Source organism: Eumetopias jubatus, unplaced genomic scaffold (assembly GCF_037043125.1).
Source record: "Eumetopias jubatus isolate StellerSeaLion01/CBP00866 unplaced genomic scaffold, mEumJub1_p1.0 scaffold_12, whole genome shotgun sequence".
NCBI lineage: Eukaryota > Metazoa > Chordata > Mammalia > Carnivora > Otariidae > Eumetopias > Eumetopias jubatus.
This window is the reverse complement of record NW_028274818.1, coordinates 95,678,275-95,701,085: the sequence shown is the minus strand read 5'-3', so window position 1 is coordinate 95,701,085 and position 22,811 is coordinate 95,678,275. Positions and strand designations below refer to the sequence as shown.

The 22,811-nt window shown below is 38.7% G+C and overlaps 1 protein-coding gene across 1 annotated transcript in view; it reads right to left on the bottom strand.

Annotated features, from left to right (window-relative positions):
* VKORC1L1 (vitamin K epoxide reductase complex subunit 1L1) overlaps nucleotides 1-19,199 on the bottom strand; it is a 58,538-nt gene extending 39,339 nt beyond the window's left edge. The window contains exon 1 of the mRNA XM_028109986.2: nucleotides 18,844-19,199. Within this exon, the coding sequence (XP_027965787.2) occupies nucleotides 18,844-19,199 (356 nt within the window). The remainder of the gene's footprint in view (nucleotides 1-18,843) is intronic.
* Nucleotides 19,200-22,811: the final 3,612 nt, after the last annotated feature.

Below are 22,811 nucleotides of genomic sequence, written 5' to 3'. Positions count from 1 at the left end.
CTATAGAAAACAGTATGGAGTTCCTCAAAAAACTATAAATACTGTATGATCTAATGACTCCATTCCACTGCTAGGGATTTACCCAAATGAAAACACTAATTTGAAAAGATATACGCACCCCCATTTACTGCAGTATTATTTACAATCCCCAAGAAATGGAAGCAACTTAAATGTCCATCGATGGATGGATGGATAAAGATGTGGTAAACATACACACTGGAGTATGACTTGGCCATACAAAAGAATGAAATCTTGCCATTAGCGACAACATGGACGTACCTAGAGGGTATCATGCCAAGTGAAATCAGTCAGAAAAAGACAAACACCACATGATTTCATTTATATGTAGACTCTAAAAAACAAAACAAATGAACAAACAAAAACAGAACAATTGTCACAAATGGAGAACAAACTTGTGGTTGCCAGAGGCGGGGGTAAGGGGATGGGCGAAATAGGCGAAGGGAATTCAGAGGTTACAAACTTTCAGTTATAAAGGAAGTCACGGGGATGAAAAGTAGAGCATAAGGAATATAGTCAATAATACTGCAGTAATGTATGGTGACAGATTGTGGATTCATAATGTTGTACAACTGAAATAAAACACTGCATGTCAATTATACTTCAATTTTAAAAAATGCAGTTTGGACTACACAGGTAGTCAGTGCCCCTAGTCCCCATGTTGTTCAAGGGTCAACTGTATGAGCATTCTACACATATCATTCATGCACCCTGCTTGCCCTTTTTATTTAAGATATCTTAAGAGATGTTTCTACATTAGTTCACAAAGAATTCTGTTTCTCCTTTTAAGAGCTGCTAATAATTCACTATATAACAATACCATTTGTTATCTTACCAGTTTACCACTGACAGGTAATTAGGTTTTGTCCAAACTTTTGTTATTACAAGCACAGAAATGAATGTCTTCATACTGTTTAACCCCCACATATAAGAGTGTATGTATATGTCTGTGTGTGTTTATAAGCATAGGAGAGAATTGCTAAACAAAGGGTCTGTGCATTCCTTATGACTATGTGTATACATGCTATTTGTATTTATTTAAAAATTTTTATTGAATTATAGCATATATTCAGAAAAGTACACAAATCCTCGGTTTATAGCTTAATGAATTTTCCCAACGTAAATACAACTGTGTAACCAGGACCCACATTAAGATATAGAACATCACAAGCCCCCAAAAGCTCATCTTGTGTTCCTTTTCAGTGAGGTAACACCATCCTGACTGCTAATACAATAGATTGATAGATTAATTTTGTGTTTTCAAACTTTGTATCTTTGTGTCGGCTCTTTCACTCACCATTATGGTTCTAAGAATCCATTTATTTTTCTGTGTAAATTCCTTAAGATTTAATTTATTAAATTTATATTTATAAATTATTTATAAATAATTTATAATTTATAAATAAATATATTTATTTATTTGGGGGGGGCTGCGCAGAGAGGTAGAATCTAAAGCAAGCTCTATGCTCAGTGCAGAGCCCGACACAGGGCTCAGTCTCATGAGACCTGAGCTGAAACCAAGAGTTGGATGCTTAACCAACTGAGCCACCCAGGCACCCTCCCCCCTTTTTAAAGATTTCATTTATCTTGTGTGTAAACTCTAATTCATTCATTCTTGTTCTCTGTAATATTCTATTGTATAAACACATCACAATTTATCCTTACCACTTGAGGTACATACATTCTTAATTTTAATGGATATTATCAAACTGCTCTCCAGAGTTTAGAATCCTACCATTATTCTATGGAAGTCATTATTTCTCTACATCTTAGCCAAGTTAATAAAAACTTTTGATCTTTGCCAATCTAATATATTAAAAACTCTTTCAATATAGTTCCCATTTGCTCTTATTATGACCGAAAGGTCCTATTTAAGAACTACTTGTGTTTATTTTCAACTGTCATTGAATGTCCTGTGCCTACTTATCTATTGAGCTGTTGGTCTTTCCTGTATTTATTTAAAAGGATTACTGGGTTTTTGTTTGTTTGTTTGTTTGTTTTAAGGAAATTAGCTCCTTGAACATGATGCAGGGCAAATATTTTTTCCCAGTTTATCTTTGGAGTTCCAACTTTGTTTATGCTAGTTTTTGCAATGCCTAAGTTTTTTCTGTCTTTATGCAAATTCATCAAATTTCTTTATGGTTTCTGGGATTTTGTAAAACTTAAGAGCAATAGGAACTCTCTTATGTTGCTGGTACGAGTGCAACCCAGTAAGTACACTTACCCTGGAAAACTGTCTGGCAATAGATACTAAAATTAAACATATATATCCTAGGACCCAGTAGTTCCACTCAATCCCAATAACAAATGAGAACTTAACACCTATCAAACACATACAAGAATGTTCTAAGCAGTTTTATTCATTTTAGCCAAAAAAAAAAAAAAAGAAAATGTAAACAACCAAAAAATTTCTAGCAGTTGAATAAAGCATGGCATATTAATACTACACAACAATAAAAAAAAGAACTGCTACATGCAACATAAATAAATCTCATAGACATAATGTTGAGCAAAAGCAGCTAGACAAAAGAAGACTTACTATATGATTTGATTTATTTGGAGATAAAAACAGGCAAAACTAATCTATGGGTAGAAGTCAGAAAACGGACTACCAGTGAGGGGGGTTGGTACTGACTGAGAGGCATATAAAGGAAATTTGGGGGGTGCCAGAGATAGTCTGTATCTTGATCTAGGTACTTACATAAAAATGCATTATTGGTCCCTTAAAATATGTGTATTTTCCTATCTCTGAATTGTATCTCAGTAAAAGTTTTTCTTTTTTGTGTGTGTGAGATGACAAGCTACCTTTCTTTTTTTCTCAAATGGCTAACTCAGTTGACCCAATACCACTTACTGAAGAATTCACTGTTTTCATCTTTATTACCTATGACATTTCTACAAATCAGGTTATCACTACTCTCAACTCTGTTCCAGGGATAACCTGTCTGTTCTGCTGCTCTTGATTACTTGAGCTTTAACACTGACTTTAACCGCAGTATTCCTCCCTGCATGAATATTGATTTTCATATTTTTATGAAAAATTCCACTTTTGTTCTTTCATGTAAACTTTAAAATCACATTTTGAAAAGCCTGTGGAAATATTAACTGGGATTTCACTGAATTTACAAATTATGTTTTATCAACTCCAAAATACCTTCAATGTAAACTGTACAGTTTTATGTAGCACTAAAAAAAGGGGCACTGCAGCCCTGACAGAATGCTGCCTTGACACTGAGGATTTTTCTTTTAGGTCTATTAAAATAGCTCTTTTAGACTTACAGACTGTTTTGTCTTTATATCACATATGAGTTGTGCTTATATTGAAAGGAAAATAAGTAAAATACAGCAAGTTTGTTAAGATGTTCATAAATAAAACTTCTTCACCACTACTACATGGCCAGAAGTGGCTGGAAGGTATCTTCAATTTTTTGTTGTTGTTGTTTTAAATATTTATTTACTTGAGAGAGAGCGAGCGCGTGCATGCAAGCCAGACTAGGGGCAGAGGGAGAGGAGAGAGAATCCCAAGCAGACTCGGGATTCTATCCCAAGACCCATGAGATCATAACCTGAGCCAAAATCAAGAGTCAGATGTTTAACTGACTAAGCCTCCCAGGCACCCCTGGAAGGTATCCTCAATTTTAAGGCCTATCTCAATTTTACAAATGACAAAACGCAAAAGTGTATCTAGCAATATGCAATACAAAAATTTAGAGGGGATACTGACATCTTTCCAATGTGAGAGTTATCCTATCCAAGAACAAGTTATGTTTCAGCATTTATTCAATTATTATACGTCCCATGTTAAAGTTTCACGTTTTTCAGAGATATCCTTTGTTTTCTTGTTAAATGGTTTTTTTTAATGTACTTCTATGCAGACTTTTTTTTTTTCTTTAAAAATTCTGTTAGGAAGATGTGCAAAACCTCTCCCTAAACTTATTCAATGCCAATTCCAATCAAAATCCTAACAAGTATTCCTGTGGAACCTTACAAGCTGATTCTAAAGTGTATATGGAAGTGCAAGGGGCCAAAAACAACCAAGACTTATTATCTACTGGTTATCAGGATGTGTAAAACTACGCAGTAATTCTCAAACTTGACACTCCAAAGAGCTGTAGCTTATGTGATTTTAATGTATTATATTTATCGTATTTGAAATTAAAATATAATTGTGAAATATTTGTTCACTTAAAAATAGCAACATTGTATGTTAACTAGAGTTTAAATAAAAATTTGAAAGAAATAACAAGTAACTGATTATATATTAACAGAAATTCCTTATGAAAAATAACTGTTCTCCAAAACATAAAAATTTAGTGAAAAGAAAGGCAGTGTTTTACGTTTCTGTAAATCTTCTTAATATCTGGCTTAACAGGAGACAGCTGGATTCTCATTCCTGCATTTGTATTCAATCTGTCTCAATACCACATGTCATGCAACCTCTAGAAAACCTACTGTACAACTGTGAGGGAATGAGAGTAAATAAGGCAAATAACATCTTATTATCACTATGAAAACAGTTTTGACCTCAATGACCCTCTAAAAAGGTCTGGACCCACCCGGTCCCAGGAGAACTGCTGAAATAGAGTAGTTAAGATAGTGGCACCCTGGCACAAAGACAAACAAATAAAAGAATGGAATAGAAGAGCCCAGACAAATCCTCTTGCACACAATCAGCTGATTTATGGAAAAATAACTCTACATACAGAGCAAGGGAGAATGATCTTAAATTGGTGCCACAATAATAACTGGATAGTCACATAGGAAAAAAATTAAACTGACCCCAACTCAGACCATTAAAAAAAATTCCACTTAGATTGTTGATCTAAATGTGAAAGTCAAGGGTGCCTGGGTGCCTCAGCCGGCTAAGCGGCTGCCTTTGGCTCAGGTCATGATCCCAGAGTCCTGGGATCGAGTCCCGCATCGGGCTCCCTGCTCAGCAGGGAGCCTGCTTCTCCCTCTCCCTCTGCCTGCCTCTCTGCCTACTTGTTCTCTCTCTCTCTGTCAAATAAATAAAATCTTTTAAAAAAATAATTTAAAAAAAAATGTGAAAGTCAAGACAAAATATTTTCATGCAGAATATCTTCAACACCAGAATACAAAAAAGCTCTGACTATAAAGGTTGACCATGTTAATTAATAATTTTTGTGAATCAAAACACACCTTTAAGAAAATGAAAAGACAAGGCAAGCCACAGAGCGGAAGAGGGTGTCTGCAATACAGATTATCTGAAAACATATACATGTATATACATATTTATACATATATATACATACATATACGTGTACATATATACACATATACACATATGCAAATGTATCTTAAAATATCTTAAAATAAGTAAGACAAAAGATGAACACCAGGCAGAAAAATGGGCAAAAGATTTCAATGAGACTTTAATGAGCCTTTCAAAGAGAAGATAATCCAAATGGCCAATAAACATATAAAAGGCTGCTCAATCCCATTAGTAATCAGGGAAATGCAAATTAAAACCAAATAGGAGTGTTAAATAGAACCACCACTTTGGGAAACAGTTCTATAGTTTCTAATAAAATTAAAGACCTATCCTATGACCCAAAAATCCACTCTTCAATATATACCCCCAAGAAATGAGCATATGTGTGTGTGTGTGTGTGTGTATGTGTGTGCGTCGCGCGCGTGCGTGTAAAATCATACAATGGCACTAAGCGATAAAAAAAAGAATAACTGATAAAACCAACAACTTGGACGAACTGCAAAAAACATGATGCTGGGCAAAAGAAGCCAGACACAAGAGAGTGCATACTGTTATGAGTCCATTTACATTAAGTTCGAGAATAGGCAAAGCAAATTTATGGTGACAGAAGTCAAAATAGGATTGTCAGAATAACAGCTTCTGACTGAAAATGAGCACGAGAGAACTTTCTGGGGTGATGGGAATGTTCATCTGAGTAGTGGCACATGCAAATATGTGAAAATATTTTCAAGCTGTACATTCAAAATTTTTGCATTTTATTATATATGAAATACACCTCAACTACCCACAAAAATCCATTATGTATATACCAGAATGGTTAATAAAATTTAACAGACTGACAATCCCAAGGTTTGGCAAACAGGTGGAATAATAGGAAATCTCATACGTTGTTGGCAGGGATCGAAATTATTGCAATCACTTTGGAAAACAGTCTGGCATTACCAACTAATGTTGAAAATACAGAAGGGCACCTGGGTGGCTCAGTCGGTTAAGGGTCTGCCTTCAGCTCAGGTCATGATCCCAGGGTCCGGGGATCAAGCCCCATGTCAGGTTCCCAGGTCACTGGGGAGCCTGCTTCTCCCTTTCCCTCCTGCTCATGTCCTCTCTCTCACTCCTCAAATAAACAGAATCTTTAAAAATATACATATATATTAAAATTGAAATACACAAAAATGTTCATAGCAGCATTATTCATAATTGCTGCAAAGTGAAAACAACTTAAATGTCCGTTCAAAAAGAGTGAAAAATGAGTAAGTTAATTGTGACATACTTGTATGACAGAATACTCAGCAATGAAGCAAACTATAGCTCCATAAAACATGGATGAATCTCTCAAGATAATGCTGAATGAAAGCAGCTGGAATAAAGAATACAAACTAAATGGTCCTATTTATAAAGTTCAAAAAGCAGGGAAAACTAAACTACCAAGTTTAGATACAGCCTTAGGTAGAAAAGTAAGAAAGTGATTATCATAAAAGTCAGGACAGAAGTTAGTTCATTTTGAGAAGGAGGAAGAGTATATTTTATAAGGAGGGAGTTAAAGGAAGGCTTTCTGAAGTGCTGGCAATCGTCTAATGACCTGAATGTTGGTTACAAGGGTTATGCTTTGTGATTATTACATCAAAAAAGATGCACAGCTCAATGACTCTTCCATATCTATGTTACAAATCAGAACAAAAAAGGTTAAAAAAAGCAACTGGACCTGGTGGCTGATTGGATTTGGTGGGGGAGGGGGAGGGTGGAGAAACAACCAAAGACAGCTCCCAGGTTTCTGACTTGCACAACTGCTTGGGTGGTGATGCTTTCACTGGGATCAGAAAGAGAGCATTTTCAGGGGAAGAACATTAATTAAATCGTGGACATGTTAAATTTATAGTACTCTGGAGACATCCAAGTAGAGATGTCCAGCAGGCAATTAGATAGGCAGATTTAGAGTTCAAAGGAGAGACAGAAATTTTGAGCCTGGTGACATAAATTTCCTGGATAGAGATACAAACTTTAGGTTCATCCGTGAGTGAAGCCATGGACATGAATGTGACTGTTGAGGGAAAGAAGACTGACAAGAGGGTATAGGGCTGATGGCTGGTATGTCCACATTTAACGGGCAGGTACAGGAGAAGCCAGTAAAGAAAGCTGAGAAGGAACTAAGTGGTAGGAGGAAAATCAAGAACATGTCATGAACCATTAAGCAGGGGAAGAGAACGTCTCCTGAGTAATGTCACCCACTGCAGGCTGATGCACAGTTAAGAAAGGATATGGGTTATGTGCAATACTTAGCAAGCCAGTTTTTACTCCATCTCTTTCTGGTTGATTTGAGACAAGCAACAACCCAAAAGAAAAACCAATGCTTCTGAGAATGGCTGAAAGTTTTTGTGTTACCTTTGGAAGTGAGGAATTAAGGCCCCTCTCACTGTCTTTCTCCCTGACTCTCAGGAAGAGGACAGATTTGAAAGCCCTGATTGGGTCTGTGAGTTATTGGATAGAATCACCATTAAAAGGTCAGCACACAAGTACGGGTTCACTTTTCTGCTTCTTCCGTGTGACTGAAGTGGTATGGGAAGCCCTCAAGAGGGCTTTCTCTTCTCTAAGTGAGAGCCAGGGTCAAACCTACTACTTGGGCAGAGAAGGCCTAAGGCATGTGGCCAAGGCCAGATCAGCAGTCAACCAAAGCAAATGTGCTCTCTGGTTACATGGCCCTGAGCACTGATAGGAATGAGTTAGATAGAGCAGGCTTTGCTCACATCACATGGGAAAAAAATCTAGCTATGTTTGAGAACTGAGGGGATGAAAGGGGTCCAACTCACAGACTGTTTTAGTTTGAAACAATTTAAGCTCAACTGGATTGGAAAAAAAAAAGCATTTCCACATGAACTCAGCTGGACTTATTCCAGTCTTTTGTCTTGGAAGTTTGGTGCCCAAGTCCTAGTTAAGAATAAAATGCAAAGTATCTTAAGTTTTTCATTTGCAAGTACAAATATCTAATACAAATTTTTTTTCCTCAGGGGCCCTATAGACTTGAAAATAGAGGCTGCAGACTGGAGAGAATTATGTTACTGGGATCCCTGTCCATAATACCATCATAACATTTCTCAATTTCTAGCACCACATTAATTACATATAAAGCAAAACTACAATGGGCATCTAGTTTAAAATCATAACAGATTAGCAACTCCAGAATAAATAGATATGTTTGTTCCTTGATGGGAAGATGTGAGTAAAGGTTGACTCTTTCCCAAGTTCATCTATAAATTCAGTACAATTCTAATCAAAATCTCATTGGGATTGTTTTTTAGAGCTCATCAAAATAAATTCTAAAATTCACCTGAAACAGTAAATGCATGAGAATAGCCAAGAAATGTTTTAAAATGAGCATATTTGCTCATTTTAAAACATTTTTGCTCATATCAGGTATCAAACTTACTATTTAAAGCCATAGGGGAGAGAGGGACTGTAGTAATGGAAATGAGTGGAAGCACAGACAACATATCACTGGACCCGAATTGAGAATCCAGAAAGAGGCCCTATGTATATAAGGAAATTCTTGTGGCATTTCATATATGGTCAAGTTAATACATGGAGTTAAGCAAAAGCCTATCAATTTAGAAAAAAGTTTGATCCCTACCTCACACCACACACAAAAGTAAATTCCACTCAAACTAAAGGAGCTAAATATGAAAAAAAATCCAAACAAAATACATGAAAGTTAAAAAAAAAAAAATCTTGGGATGCTAGCGATTTCACTAAACAAGATTAAAGAAAGAAAAACAAAAACAAAAAAAACAAAACCCAAAAGCTATCAGGAAATCAAACACGGGACCACATAAAAAAGTTTAAACTTCTACTGAGTAAAGATACCATTAATGAAATTAAAAGACAAATGAGAAACGAGAAAATACATGTAATACATATAACAAAAAATTATTATGATACCTGAAGAACTTCCGCTAACCAGTAAGAAAAAAAAGACAACCTAGGAGAGAAATAAATGGGCAAAGGTATAAACAGGCAATCACCAGAAGAAATTTAAGTGAACATTTAACATATGTCTATACAAAAATTAGGTTACAGATTCATCTAACCTGTAAGCTACATTCTACATGATTAAGGAATTGTTTTTCAAAACTACAAGAAATCATAAATACCCATTCATCTGGTATCAGAATGAGACATGCCCTTCTAAACTCAAAACCTATGGGGGGCGCCTGGGTGGCTCAGTTGGTTAAGCGACTGCCTTCGGCTCAGGTCATGATCCTGGAGTCCCGGGATCGAGTTCCGCATCGGGCTCCCTGCTCAGCAGGGAGTCTGCTTCTCCCTCTGACCCTCTTCCCTCTTGTGCTATCTATCTCTCATTCTCTCTCTCTCAAATAAATAAATAAAATCTTTTAAAAAAAAAAAAACCTATGGGAAAAAATTACAAAAAAATTTTTTTCATACACTTTCAAAAAACCTATGTACTATAAAAATTAATGAAAGTGAACTAAAATGGCAAAAATATTAATAACAAATGATAAAATATCCATAGCCTTTAAATATGTAAGGCATTTGTCTAATCAACATAAAAAATTCTAAGATGTATATGGGCAAGACTCAAGAGAAGAAATGCAAACAATTAATAAAAACGTGAAAAGCCACTAAAACTTGTTTATGTTGGGGGAAAATGCAAATCAAAACAATGAGATGACAGTTTTCATAAAACAAATTCATGAAGGCCTAAATAATGAGAATACCCAAAGACAAGGGTACAGGACTCCTCACATTCTCTTGCATTACTGGTGAATTTCTAAGAACAAGAGAAAATAGCTGTAACATGTTAAATTAGGAAAAAAAGATATAAAATACGTATAGTATGATCTCAACCATGTTTTAAAATAATAGCTACATTTTATGAGCACTTACTTTTGTGCCAGGTGCTGTGCTAAGACTGTTTATAAACACTGGTGCATTGGTGTACTTCATATTCACGATAATCCTGAGTTAGACACTACTGTTACCCTCATTTTATGAAGAGGAAACTGAGACAAAAGAGAGATTAAGTTATGCAACCGAGATTTCAATCCAGGTACCCTTTGCTCTAATCTCTGTGATTTTAACTATTAGCACAATGCACAAGTGGAAATAAATCAAACTTGTAAAAAACAGTGGGGTTGATTATACTCCACTTTAATTCTTATTTTGTCATGGATCTTCCACTATTTTACTTCTCAAAAACAACGTTTTTAAAAAGGTCAATAATCACACAACAGGATAACAGCATCCTTGAAATTCCCCTAAATTATAGATGCTAATAACGAAAGAAACTGTATAGATTATAATCCCTATAGTTTAAAAAAATTTTTTAGCAAAAAATTTTTTTCCAAATGAAATTTTATGTGGATCTATAATGAAAAACAGATTAAAGCAATATTTCATTCTATCAGTGTATTTTAAAAGCTCAAGTTTATGACATTTACAATGAAGGTCTTCTGATCAACACAAACTTTATAAACTATGGATGACTGGGGCAGTCAGACTTGTTCTGTTTTGATTGAGCAGTATCAAGAAAAACCTGATCCAAATCTCTCTGGATCTCTAGCAGTTGCAAATGATGAGTTTTGTTGTTTTTTTAAATAGCACATTAATACTATCTAAAGATTTTATTATACCTGTCCAAAAGTCTAAGTAGAAGAACATTTCTAAGTTAAATCTCTAATAATAAATCTTAAAATATATAATAATCATGACATCAGTACATTATGCATAAGGCAGTCACGTTATAGCATAACACAATGAGAGTTCTAGAGTAATTTGCTGATATAATTTTACACGAGCAAACAAGCACTGCCTGAATTTTTAAAATACCAATAATCCTAATCAACAGAATTAAAAATTCAAGTATAAACACAAAGAAAGCAAGAAACTCTATTATAAGGATTTTTATCCTGAGTGTTGGCATTATGGGTAATTTTAACTTTTTCCTTTTGCTTATTTTCCCTCAAATATTCTAAATACATTGATTTTTTCCTTTTCTTTTTTACTTTTTATCTTAAAATAACTATAAATCACAGGAATTTGCAAAAAACGCACAGGATGGTCCCTGGCACACTTCGCCAAACCTCCTCAAAGGTAGTATCTCCCATAACTATAGTACAATACCACAACCAGGAAACTAACCTTGGTACAATCTAGAGTTTACCAGCTTTCGCCAGTTTTACATGTACGTTTCTATGCAATTTTATCACATTTGTAGCTTCCTGTAACCACAACTGAAATACAGAACTGTTCCTTCCCCACAAGGCTCCTTCATGCTACCTTCCTTAACCAAATCACCCTTTCCCCCATTCTGAACTCCCTGGCAACTACTAATCTGTTCTCCATCGCTATGATTTTGTTATTCAAAAATGCTATATAAATGCAATCATATAGTATGTAAACTTTTAAGACTGGCACTTTTTTCCACCGGCATAACTGCTTTGAGATAACCTGGCAGTATAAATCAGTGGTCTCTACTGTGTTAAAATTTAGCATGTTACGCATTTGAGTATATATAAATGTTTATGAATGTTTTAAAGTTTAACATGTTAAAATGTGAATCAAACGCTTATGAAATCCCTGCTGCACTGCCACACAAGTAGGAGCTGGGGGAACAAATTTTGAAAACTAATAATCTAATACCAGTCTAGTGCATTTGTGTACAAATACTATATAGAAGAGAAACCCAAGGCTCAGTGCTTTTAAGTCTTGTCCATGTTTACAAGAACATGCGGTTTACAAGAATGCCTGGTTTTGCATTTTTCTGGAAAAGCTCTAGATTCCAGTCATTTCCCAATGCAGGTGGGTCTGTGTTACATTCAAATATGACCACTAGCTATTCTCCCCAAATAGCTACCGTCTTCCAAATCATATGGAAATGAATCCCTCTTAAATTCCTACTTTTTTTTTTTAAGATTGTATTTATTTATTTGACAGAGACACAGTGAGAGAGGGAACACAAGCAGGGGGAGTGGGAGAGGGAGAAGCAGGCCTCCTGCGGAGCAGGGAGCCCGATGCGGGGCTCGATCCCAGGACCCTGGGATCATGACCTGAGCTGAAGGCAGACGCCCAACGGCTGAGCCACCCAGGCGCCCCTTAAATTCCTACTTCTGTGTGGTGATTTAGCCAGCACCACACCCCAGGCCCAGTTCACCTGATTCTTTGCACAGTAGATCCATGACTCAACACCTCTCTCAGAAAGAGCTTCCCCACCCTAGTACAAATTCAAACTAACTTTTTCCCCTCCCCACCCCAGGTGCCTAGATGCCCTTTTATCTTCCTTCCCTTGGCAATTCTGTTAAGTCTTACTGATAGCCACCCCCCTGCATACCTGTTCACTGACTAGGTGTGACAAATGCCTTATCTTCACAAGTTTAGGCTTACAAGGCAAACACTCTAGAAACTTACTTCTCAAATACTGCACCTTCATAGTAGTGTCCTTGCTTTCCCCCGCAAATTGCTATAAACAAGTAAAAGCTACAATGCAAACTCTAGGCATTTTTTGGCGTACAGATGTAAAAAAAAAAAAAAAAAAATGGCACCCATGTTTGCATAGTTTTAAAAAACTTGGCTGATTTGGGTATCATTTGATCAATATTAGATCTAAATGGAATTCAAAGTAGTAATAAAGAACTCGGACTCTTGAGACAGACTGCTTGGGTTAGAATCAGGCCTCTGCCACTGCATTATCTAAATCAAGTTTCATTTATATGCTGTGTGCCTCAGTTTTCTCTTCTGTAAAATGGTGATAAAAGCACCTCAGAGGACTGTTAAGAGAATTAAATAAGTAAGCATTTAGAACACTACTTTGCACACAGTAAGCATTATCTTAAGTATTAACAGTTATCTCTAACACTACAGCAGTCCAGTTACTTTGTGATATCTTCTTTCCTCTTATACTCTAAGTTCATACTGCATCTGAAATTTCCATACCAAGAACCAATAGTAACATAAGAACCAACATTTTATTTGTGAGTCAAAACTAACTACTGGAACAAATTTTCTTTTACATACTAGCAGTTATTAACATTGCACCAAATACGAATATAAGCACTTAAAAATATGTGGTGATGAAAGACTGCTAGCAAAAAGTAGGGTATAGATCAGAATATGTAATATAATTTTATGTTTAAAAATGGGAAGAATAATATGGTCATATTTATGCTTGTATACTCATAAAATGGCTCTGGAAAGTTTCACAGCTGCTTACGGAGAGGGAGAACTGCATGTCTGGGTGAAGGGGTATGAAAAAGATTATTCGCATGTATGCTTTAGTATCTTCAAATGTGAAACAGCAAATGCATTATCTATACAAGAATTCAACTGAAAAAATTGTAGGGGGCCAGTCCTTAAACAAGTACTCTAAAAGCCAGGTTTCTAGTCCCAGTCTGCAACTAACTGTGTTACCTTGGACAAGTTGTTTAACCTCTGAGTCTAGGTGGACAAAGCAAGGAGCAGCAAAGATTTCTAAGTTCTATTCTAAAAACGTAAGATCTCAGGGTGCCTGGATGGCTCACTCAGTAGAGCATATGACTCTTGATCTTGGGTTCAAGCCCCATGCTGAGCAGTAGAGCTTGCTTAAAAAAAAAAAGTAAGATCTCAACGAAAGGGGTAGTAAGTAGATGGCACTACTACTTCTTTTAAGATGTGAGAGAGGTACTAGTTCAACATTTTGCAAATGAAGGCAATTTTTTGAGGAATTGATGGTTTTCAAATACTGTTTTACAATTTTAAAAACTGTAGAATTGTCGGGGCGCCTGGGTGGCTCAGTTGGTTAAGTGACTGCCTCCGGCTCAGGTCATGATCCTCGAGTCCCGGGATCGAGTCCCACGTCGGGCTCCCTGCTCAGCAGGGAGTCTGCTTTTCCCTCCGACTCTCTTCCCTCTCGTGTTCTCTGTCTCTCATTCTCTAATAAATAAATAAAATCTTTAAAAAAATAAAAATAAAACTGGTATTGTCAAGCCTATTAATCTTTAAAGATCACTTGTACTATTAACATAAAAACCCTTTTTAGAAGGGGGTCTAATGTAACTTGCAGAAAATACCTATAAAGAATATTCTGCACATTATATTGCTTTCTCGCCACACTTTCTTTTTTAAAGTACCACAATTTATTTATTTATTTATTTATTTTAAGATTTTATTTATTTAGCAGAGAGACAGTGAGAGAGGGAACACAAGCAGGGGGGAGTGGGAGAAGGAGAAGCAGGCCTCCCACCGAGCAGGGAGCCTGATGTGGGGCTCGATCCCAGAACCCTGGGACCATGACCTGAGGCGAAGGCAGATGCCTAACAACTGAGCCACCCAGGCGCCCCTCTCGCCACACTTCTGAAAATTTTCTTTGAAGATTTTATTTATTCATTTTTTTGTCGGAGAGAGAGGGAGAGGGTGAGCCCAAGCAGGGAGAGCAGCAGGCAGAGCAGTTAGAACAGGCAGAGGGAGAAGCAGGTTCCCCGCCGAGCAGGGAGCCCTATGTGGGACTCCATCCCAGGACCTTGGGATCATGACCTGAGCTGAAGGCAGTCGTGCTTAACCAACTGAGCCACCCACGCATCCCTGAAATTGTTTTAAATGGACTTGAAGTCTTCATACTATGGCTTGGAGGAGCAATAAAGTATGCTAAAACAATTTAATCTAAAATACATATAAATGACTATACTTAAAACAAAAAAGTTACACTACTTAAAGGCATTTATTATCAGATACTGCAAAAACAGGTAACACCTCCAATCAATGATAATAGCTATAATTGACCAGATATTTATTCCTTAAATCATCATTAATCCCACCATTCATCTGGCAAAGTAAGCTTTAATAGCCCTATTTAACACAAGAAGCAACTGAGGCTCCATGAAGATAAATAACTAGCTTGAGGCCAGAGTCTAACAAGTAGCAGAGCTAGGAGCCCCCGAGAATCTTTGGATCTGAGCTCTGCACCAGGAAGGGTTACTTAATCTTTCGCCTTTTACTATTGGCTGGGAGGCTGGTGCAGGTTTGCAACAGACTATTTACTGATTTATATAAAAATGAGGAAAAATAAGAAGAAAGCAAACCTTTTAATAAAGCTAAATGATTCAATTTAAAGTCTTTTACTCTGAAATTCTGTCCTTTCAAATCGAGTTAAAATATCCTTTTTATAAATGAAATGATGGCAAAAGTAGCTAGTGATGTGGGTTACTGTTGCTGTTTTTATTGGCTATACCTGGCAAAACAAAACAAAACAAAACTGGCAACTCCACTGCACCCTCCCAATTTGGGAATCATTTTTGAAATCCAAAGTCTAGGGGCACCTGGCTGGCTCAGTCAGTGGAGCATGCAACTCTTCATCTCAGGGTTGTGAGTTCAAGACCCACATCAGGTGTAGAGATTACGTAAAAATAAAATCTTTTTAAAAAAAAAAGAAAAGAAAAAAAAGTACATCTGGGAACTACTCCCTTAGACAATGATGCCTCCCAAAATACTAGAGGACTTTACATACACACACACACACACACACACACACACACACACACACACACCCTCAAGATTCTCTCATTAAACTCTATTCTATTTGGATCAAGACACTTAAGGATTGAGAAATGAGAATAAAGTGAGTTTTAGCAATACAAAGTCATGTGAGTCAACACTGGGTTCTGGGAGGACTTTCCTCAGGATTCTTTTCATTGGGTAACTTTTCTCATCCTTTATCTGCAATTCTACTCACTCTAACCTGGGCTCAGACTTTCTTTTCCTAAGATATCACATTTTTTAATACTTCTGCTAAGGAGCAATCAATACGTAGGTCAAATAAAAAGAATTAGTTGAGGTCTCCAATAATTTGATTTTATTTAAAGCCACTCTGACAAAATAAAAACTTTTAACGATGTTTATTCTACGTACTTAAAAAACAATTGGTTTATTAATCAGACTGAAGCCACTTTAATTACCAAGTTTCTGTACTTCTGTTAAATACATTCATATATATATATATATATACACACACACACATAGACATATGTCTGGTACATAACACACATGTAGCTTTGCAAGTAGTTTATAGACAGGCTGAAACCGAATAAATTTCTTGAAAAGAATTTTATTGTTTATGGCAAATAAGCTATTTACTCCTTTTGTTAGCCATGTCTTATTTCTTACCTATCCTCCTTTAGTGAGCATCGATTTTAAAATATTTTATGTACACAGCTACACAATTAAACATTAGTTCCAGTCACGACATATTAAATTCACATTTGAAACTATAAAGAGATCCAGTTATTTTTAGTCTTACATACTTATATATACTTAGTACACTTATATATAGTTTTAATATTCTACTTGATGTCATTTATATTATTCTATGGTACTTTATTAAAATTTTAAAAAGAGCACAAAAACCTGGATCTTTTAGGATATGTAACTGAAAATATTTATAGTCTATACTTATTGCATGGTTCAAAAACACTCCTTTTTAAAGGCAAGTCAATTTTAAAAATGTGGGCGCCTGGGTGGCTCAGATGGTTAAGTGACTGCCTTCGGCTCAGGTCATGATCCTGAAGTCCCGGATCAAGTCCCGCATCGGGCTCCCTGCTCGGCGAGGAGCCTGCTTCTCCCTCTGACCCTCCCACCTCTCATGTACTCTCTCTCTCTCTCTCTCTCTCTCATTCTCACTCCCTCAAAATAAATAAATCTTAAAAAAATTTTTTTTAAAAACGTCACCATACAATTTGGATAACATAAAGCATTCTTTCCACGCCCCCAAGTTAAAAGGCCCAGTTAAATTTATTATAGACTACAACGCTTGCAAATCTAAAATTGTAATAATTTTGCCTAAATTCCATACTAATCTAGTATCAAGTTATTTTTATTTCCTTTTTTATTTTTTTTAATTTTTCTTAGTTTTTTATTTCCTTTTTTAAAAAATTACTTGTAATATACCGCTGGATAGTCTTTTCACTATGTATTTATTAAACTAACTTCGGGCCAAGATACTTTTAAGTATAAAAGTCCTTTCCAATGGAAGTGAAATAAACATAAAAATGTTTGCATAAAATACACTCTGTGGTTCTCAAAGGGATGCTGAATCTATTAAAGTCTATTGACTTGGTTCAAATTATACTCAACCAAAAATGTGAGCTTTTTGTCACATTGATATACTTTAACTGTTAACTAATATCTACATTTTAAACATATTGTGTTTAATGTAGCAATAATGATGACTATTTTCCCACTTAAGCAACAGGATTTTGGTTTAAGGGCAAATGAGATAGAGCTGTCTAAATGGAAAAGATTGGCAGCCTGAAGTTTGTAAATTGTAACAAGACAAACTCCAATACTTGCTTGTTCATGTAATCACCAATATGTAGGTCAAAATAAACTAGTGAGCTATACATTACAGTCTACCTAGCAATTTACAGATCAACAGGAGGGAAAGAAACTGCTCAAATATAACCACTGTTAAGAAATGTGAAATATTAAGCATAGTATGTCTCTATAAAAATTGTAACCTATCAATTTTGAAGTCATTTCTTTCACTTTTGCTACTTTTAATGAACTCTCCTCAATAATTTTTTTAAAAAAGGCAATCTCTTTAAGATGTAAATTCCTTTTTTTTTTTCCAAAGTAACTTGCCTAGGAAAACCTAGTGCAGCAAATAGAATGTAACAGATAAATCACTACAACATTTTTAAAAACCTAAAGTTATCAGTAAAACAAACCAATCCCTCCACTTAGGCGTGTATTTTTAATCTTCTCTGCGTATCCCATTATACTAATCAACAAGGTTTAAAAGTCAGCCTAATGCCCCAAACATTATCACTACACTTGACATACTCCTATTTTAGGCAAATGAAGCTTAAACTAGACCCAAAGTCTGGCCAATTCCCCCTCTCCGGCACACTGAAATATACAAGGGGGAAATCCAAGAAATCAGATATATTAAGTGCCGGTATCTTCTTCCAGAGTAGGGTCAAATTCGTGTTTGCCTGCAAATGTCACCATCTCAAGAAGTCTGCAAATTCTCATTAGCGCTACAGAGTACAAAGAGGCCTGACCACAGAAACACCTGTCCTAGCACCAGGAAGACAGTGGGAAATGCAAACCCCCGAGTCCACGCCGGCCGCACAGCCTCCGGCTGCAGCGAGCCCGGACGAGCGATGGGCAGTGACCTCACCGCTCCCTGGGGCAGGGTCCCACACTCCTGACCCGCCCCCCCCCCGCGGCGAGAACCAGGAAATCTGTCAAGTCGGCCGGGACCCGACCCACCATCGGCGAACCCCTCTCGCTCCTTCGCAGCCCGGCCCCAGCCTGCCCAACTGCTCCCGGTCCGCTCCGGCCTCCCGGCTACACTCTGCCACCTCATCCCTCCTCGCCGGTCTCGCGGCCCCGCCACCTCCACCCCGGCGGCCTGCACTCGGGCCGCCCCTCAGGCCGGAGCCCCCCCGGCCGCCGCCCCCAGCCTCGGCCAGGCTCGCAGCGCCGTCGGTCCCTCCGCGGCCCGGTCCCCGCCGCCCCCCCCAGGCCCGAGCTCCCGCCGCGCGCTCCCCACCCCCAGCCTCCGCCCTCACCCAGCTCGGCCGCTCCCGGCCCGCTCCCCCAAGCCGGGCTACCTGGAGGCAAGGGCGGCGGAGCACTTCACCCAGGGCCCCAGGTCGCAGAGGGCCCGGTGCTCGGGGTCCCGCTCCTTCTCCCGCTCCACGTGGTAGGCGTAGATGGAGAGCAGGATCCCGGCGGCGCACACTGCATACCGGGCCACCCGCTCCCACCGCGGCACCGACACTCTCAGCAGGACAGGCGCCGCCATCTTCCCCCCTCCGCCGCCGCCGCCGCCTCCTTCGCCGCCGCCGCCGCCTCCCTCCGCCTCCACCTCAGCCGCCGCCGCCCGTCGGGGCCCGACCCAGCCGCCGCCGCCACCGCCGCCGCCTCCGCCGCCGCCGCCACCGCCGCCGCCGCCGCCGCGCCCCATTGGTTCTACCGCCTCCTCTGGGCCCCGCCCCCACAGGCGCGCGGCCCAACCGCCCCGAAAGGAGAGAGCCCCGCGGGGCGGGGAAGGCGCGCGCGGGCGCAGAGGGAGGGGGCGGAGCGCGCAACCGTCGGGAGGCCGGGCCCGCAGGCGGAGACAGAGGCGGTGCGGCGCTCGCAGCGGGCGGGACCGAGGGGAGGGGCGTGGTCATAGGGAAAGAGGGGCGGGGCTATGGGCGGGGCGGGGCCTGAGGGCCTTAGGGGAATAGAGTGCGATGAATAATAAATTTGAAAGATACCACCCAGTGTGACTGAGTAAGCCCTTGGCCCCTCCCCCTGGGAGGTGGTGATCAATTGCCATCGTATTTTCCTTTTTTGTCATTAACATTTCATATTTTTTGACCCAATCCAAATTAACCCTGGCCAATGCCCAGAGCTCCAGAGCCATGTTTCCATTACCTGATATTCCCCAGCACAACCTCCAAGCACCTCCATGCTCAACAGGTGCAAACTTAAATATTTTTTTAAATTATTTATAAAAAAAAAATTATTTATGAATGCCTTGCTTCTCTGTAAGGTGAACTTGAGATGGCTTAACATAATTAATGTAATATAGAAAAATGTAAAAATGAACTGAGAAACCAGGACAAAGAAAAAGACCAGTCAGAATAAAAGGAAACAACAGGAGTAAGAACACAGATAAGCAGGTCATAGGGTCTTCCATAATTATTAAAATTGAACCATAAATTTGGCTCTGAGGTTCCTGGTGTGTGATTGTCACCATCTCTGAGAAGAAAGAAACACACCATTCCTGGAGATGGCCAGCTTTTCCCTGGTTGCAGCTCTCAAAGAGAATTCGGGAGCTTTATACAGTGATTTTGAGTAATAAGCAATGTCCTTGTATTATCTATTGTTGGATAACAGATACCCCAACTTTAGCAGCCTAAAACAAAAATCCCTTATTTTCTCACAATTTCTGTGTGTCAGGGATGTGGGTGCCATTTTGCTGGGTCCTCTGGCTCAGGGTCTCTCACAAAGCTGCATTCAACTCAGCCAGGGCTGCAAGCATTTCAAGGCAGGAGAATCTTTCAAGCTCACTCAAACGCCATGGGCAGGCCTCAGGTCCTTCATTAGTTCCGGCCACTTGTACCTCTCCATAAGAAGTTGCTATCTTCCCCCAGGGCAAGGAATGAGAGGGAAATAGAAGTCACAATTTTTGTTGTAATCTAATCTCAGAATAGTCAATCACTTTTACTTATTCTATTATTTAGAAGCTAGTCCACAATCTAAGTGTCCATCAAGGATGAATGGATAAAGTGGTGCCTGAGTGGCTCAGTCGGTTGAGCGACCAGTTCTTGGTTTCAGCTCAGATCATGATCTCATGGGTCGTGGGACCGAGCCATGTGACGGGGTCCCACTCAATGGGGATCATATGGCCACGATGGAGCCCCACCACGAAGGAGCCCCTCCACAGTAGAGCCCCAGGACCATTGAGCCCCCCAGCAGGCTCTGTGCTCAGCGGGGAGTCTGCTTGAAGTTTCTCTCCCTCTGCCCCTCCCCCTGCTCTCTCTCTCAAATACATAAATAAATAAATAAATAAATAAATCTTTAAAAAAAAGGATGAATGGATAAAGAAGATGTGGTATTGTACATACAATGGAATATTATTCAGCCATAAAACTGAAGGAAATCCTATCATTCGAGACAACATTGATGAATCTTGAGGACACTACTGTAAGCGAAATAAATCAGACCGAGAAAGACAAATACTCTACAATCTCACTTGTATGTGGAGTCTAAAAAAGCCAAACTCAGAAACAGATAGTAGATTGGTGACTGGCAGAGGCTGGAGGGTGGGGGAAATGGGAAGATGTTGGTCAAAGGGTACAAACTTCCAATTATAAGATGAATAAGTTCTGGGGGTCGAAGTTACAGCATGGTGAATGTAGCTAATAATACTGTATTATATGCTTGAAAGTTGCTAGGAGAATAAGTCTTAAACATTCTCACCACATACACATACAAAAGGTAATTAATTACATGAGGCAATGAATGTGTTAACGGACCTTATTGTGGTAGTCATCTAACAATACGTATGCATATCAAATCACATGTTGTATACTTTAAACTTATACAATGTTATATGCCAATTATTTCTTTTTTTTTTAAGATTTATTTATTTATTTTGAGAGAGTGAGAATGAGAGAGAGAGAGAGTACATGAGAGGGGGTAGGGTTAGAGGGAGAAGCAGGCTCCTCGCCGAGCAGGGAGCCCGATGCGGGACTCGATCCCGGGACTCCAGGATCATGACCTGAGCCGAAGGCAGTCACTTAACCAACTGAGCCACCCAGGCACCCGCCAATTATTTCTTAATAAAGCTAGAGGAGGAAAAAAGATGCTGGTCTCTAGGTCCAGTCCGCATTGCACAAAAGCATGGAAACCAGGAGAGGGGATTACTGGGAGTTATCTTAAAGGCTGCCTACCACAGTCCTCAAAAAGATCACCACTCTTAACTCTCTAGTGGTTTCCGTAAATCTGAGCGAAGTCATTCTCCTGCAACCCCCCTCCTTCTATATTCCTTTCCTGACTTGGTGAGATCTGTTGATCATCTGGCTTCTTTCATCCATCATTATGTGTGTGAGGTTTATCCATGCTATTGTACATAGTTATTGTTATCTCTCATTGTGTTATAGTTCATTATATGAATAACCCCTATTTTACTTTATATCTTATTTTTTGTTTCAAATTCTTATTTAAATTCTAGTTAGTTAACATATAGTGTAATATTGTTTTCAAGAATAGAATGTAGTGATTCATCACTTATATATAACACCCAGTGCTCATCATAACAAGTACCCTCCTTAATACCCGTCATCCAATTAGCCCATCCCCGCACCACCTCCCTCCATCAACCCTCAGTTTGTTCTCTATAGTTAAGAGTCTCGTATGGTTTGCCTCCTTCTCTCCTTTTTTTTTTTTTTACCCCTTCCCATATGTTCATCTGTTTTGTTTCTTAAATTCCACATAGTGTGAAATCATATGGTGTCTCTTACTGACTTATTTCACTTAGGATAATACACTCTAATTCCATCCACGTCATTGCAAATAACAATATTTCATTCTTCTTAATCGCTGAATAATACTCCATTGTGTGTGCGTGTGTGTGTGTGTGTGTGTGTGTGTGTGTGTGTGTGTGTGTGTATACACACCACATCTTCTTCATCCATTCATCAGTTGATGAACATTTGGGCTCTTCCCATAATTTGGCTATTGTGATAAGGCTGCTATAAACATCAAGGTACATTGGGTCCCTTTGAATCAGTATTTTTGTGTCCTTTGAGTAAATACCTAGTAATGCAGTTGCTATATCATACGGTAGTTCTATCTTTAACTTTTTGAGGAACCTACATACTGTTTTCCAGAGTGGCTGCACCAGTTTGCATTCCCACCAACAGTGTAAGAGGGTTCCCCTTTCTCCACATCCTTGCCAAGAGATGTTCCAAACAACAGATGTTGTTTCCTGAGTTGTTAATTTTAGCCATTCTGACTGGTGTGAGGTGATGATATCTCATTGTGGTTTTGATTTGTATTTCCCTGATGATGAGTGATATTGAGC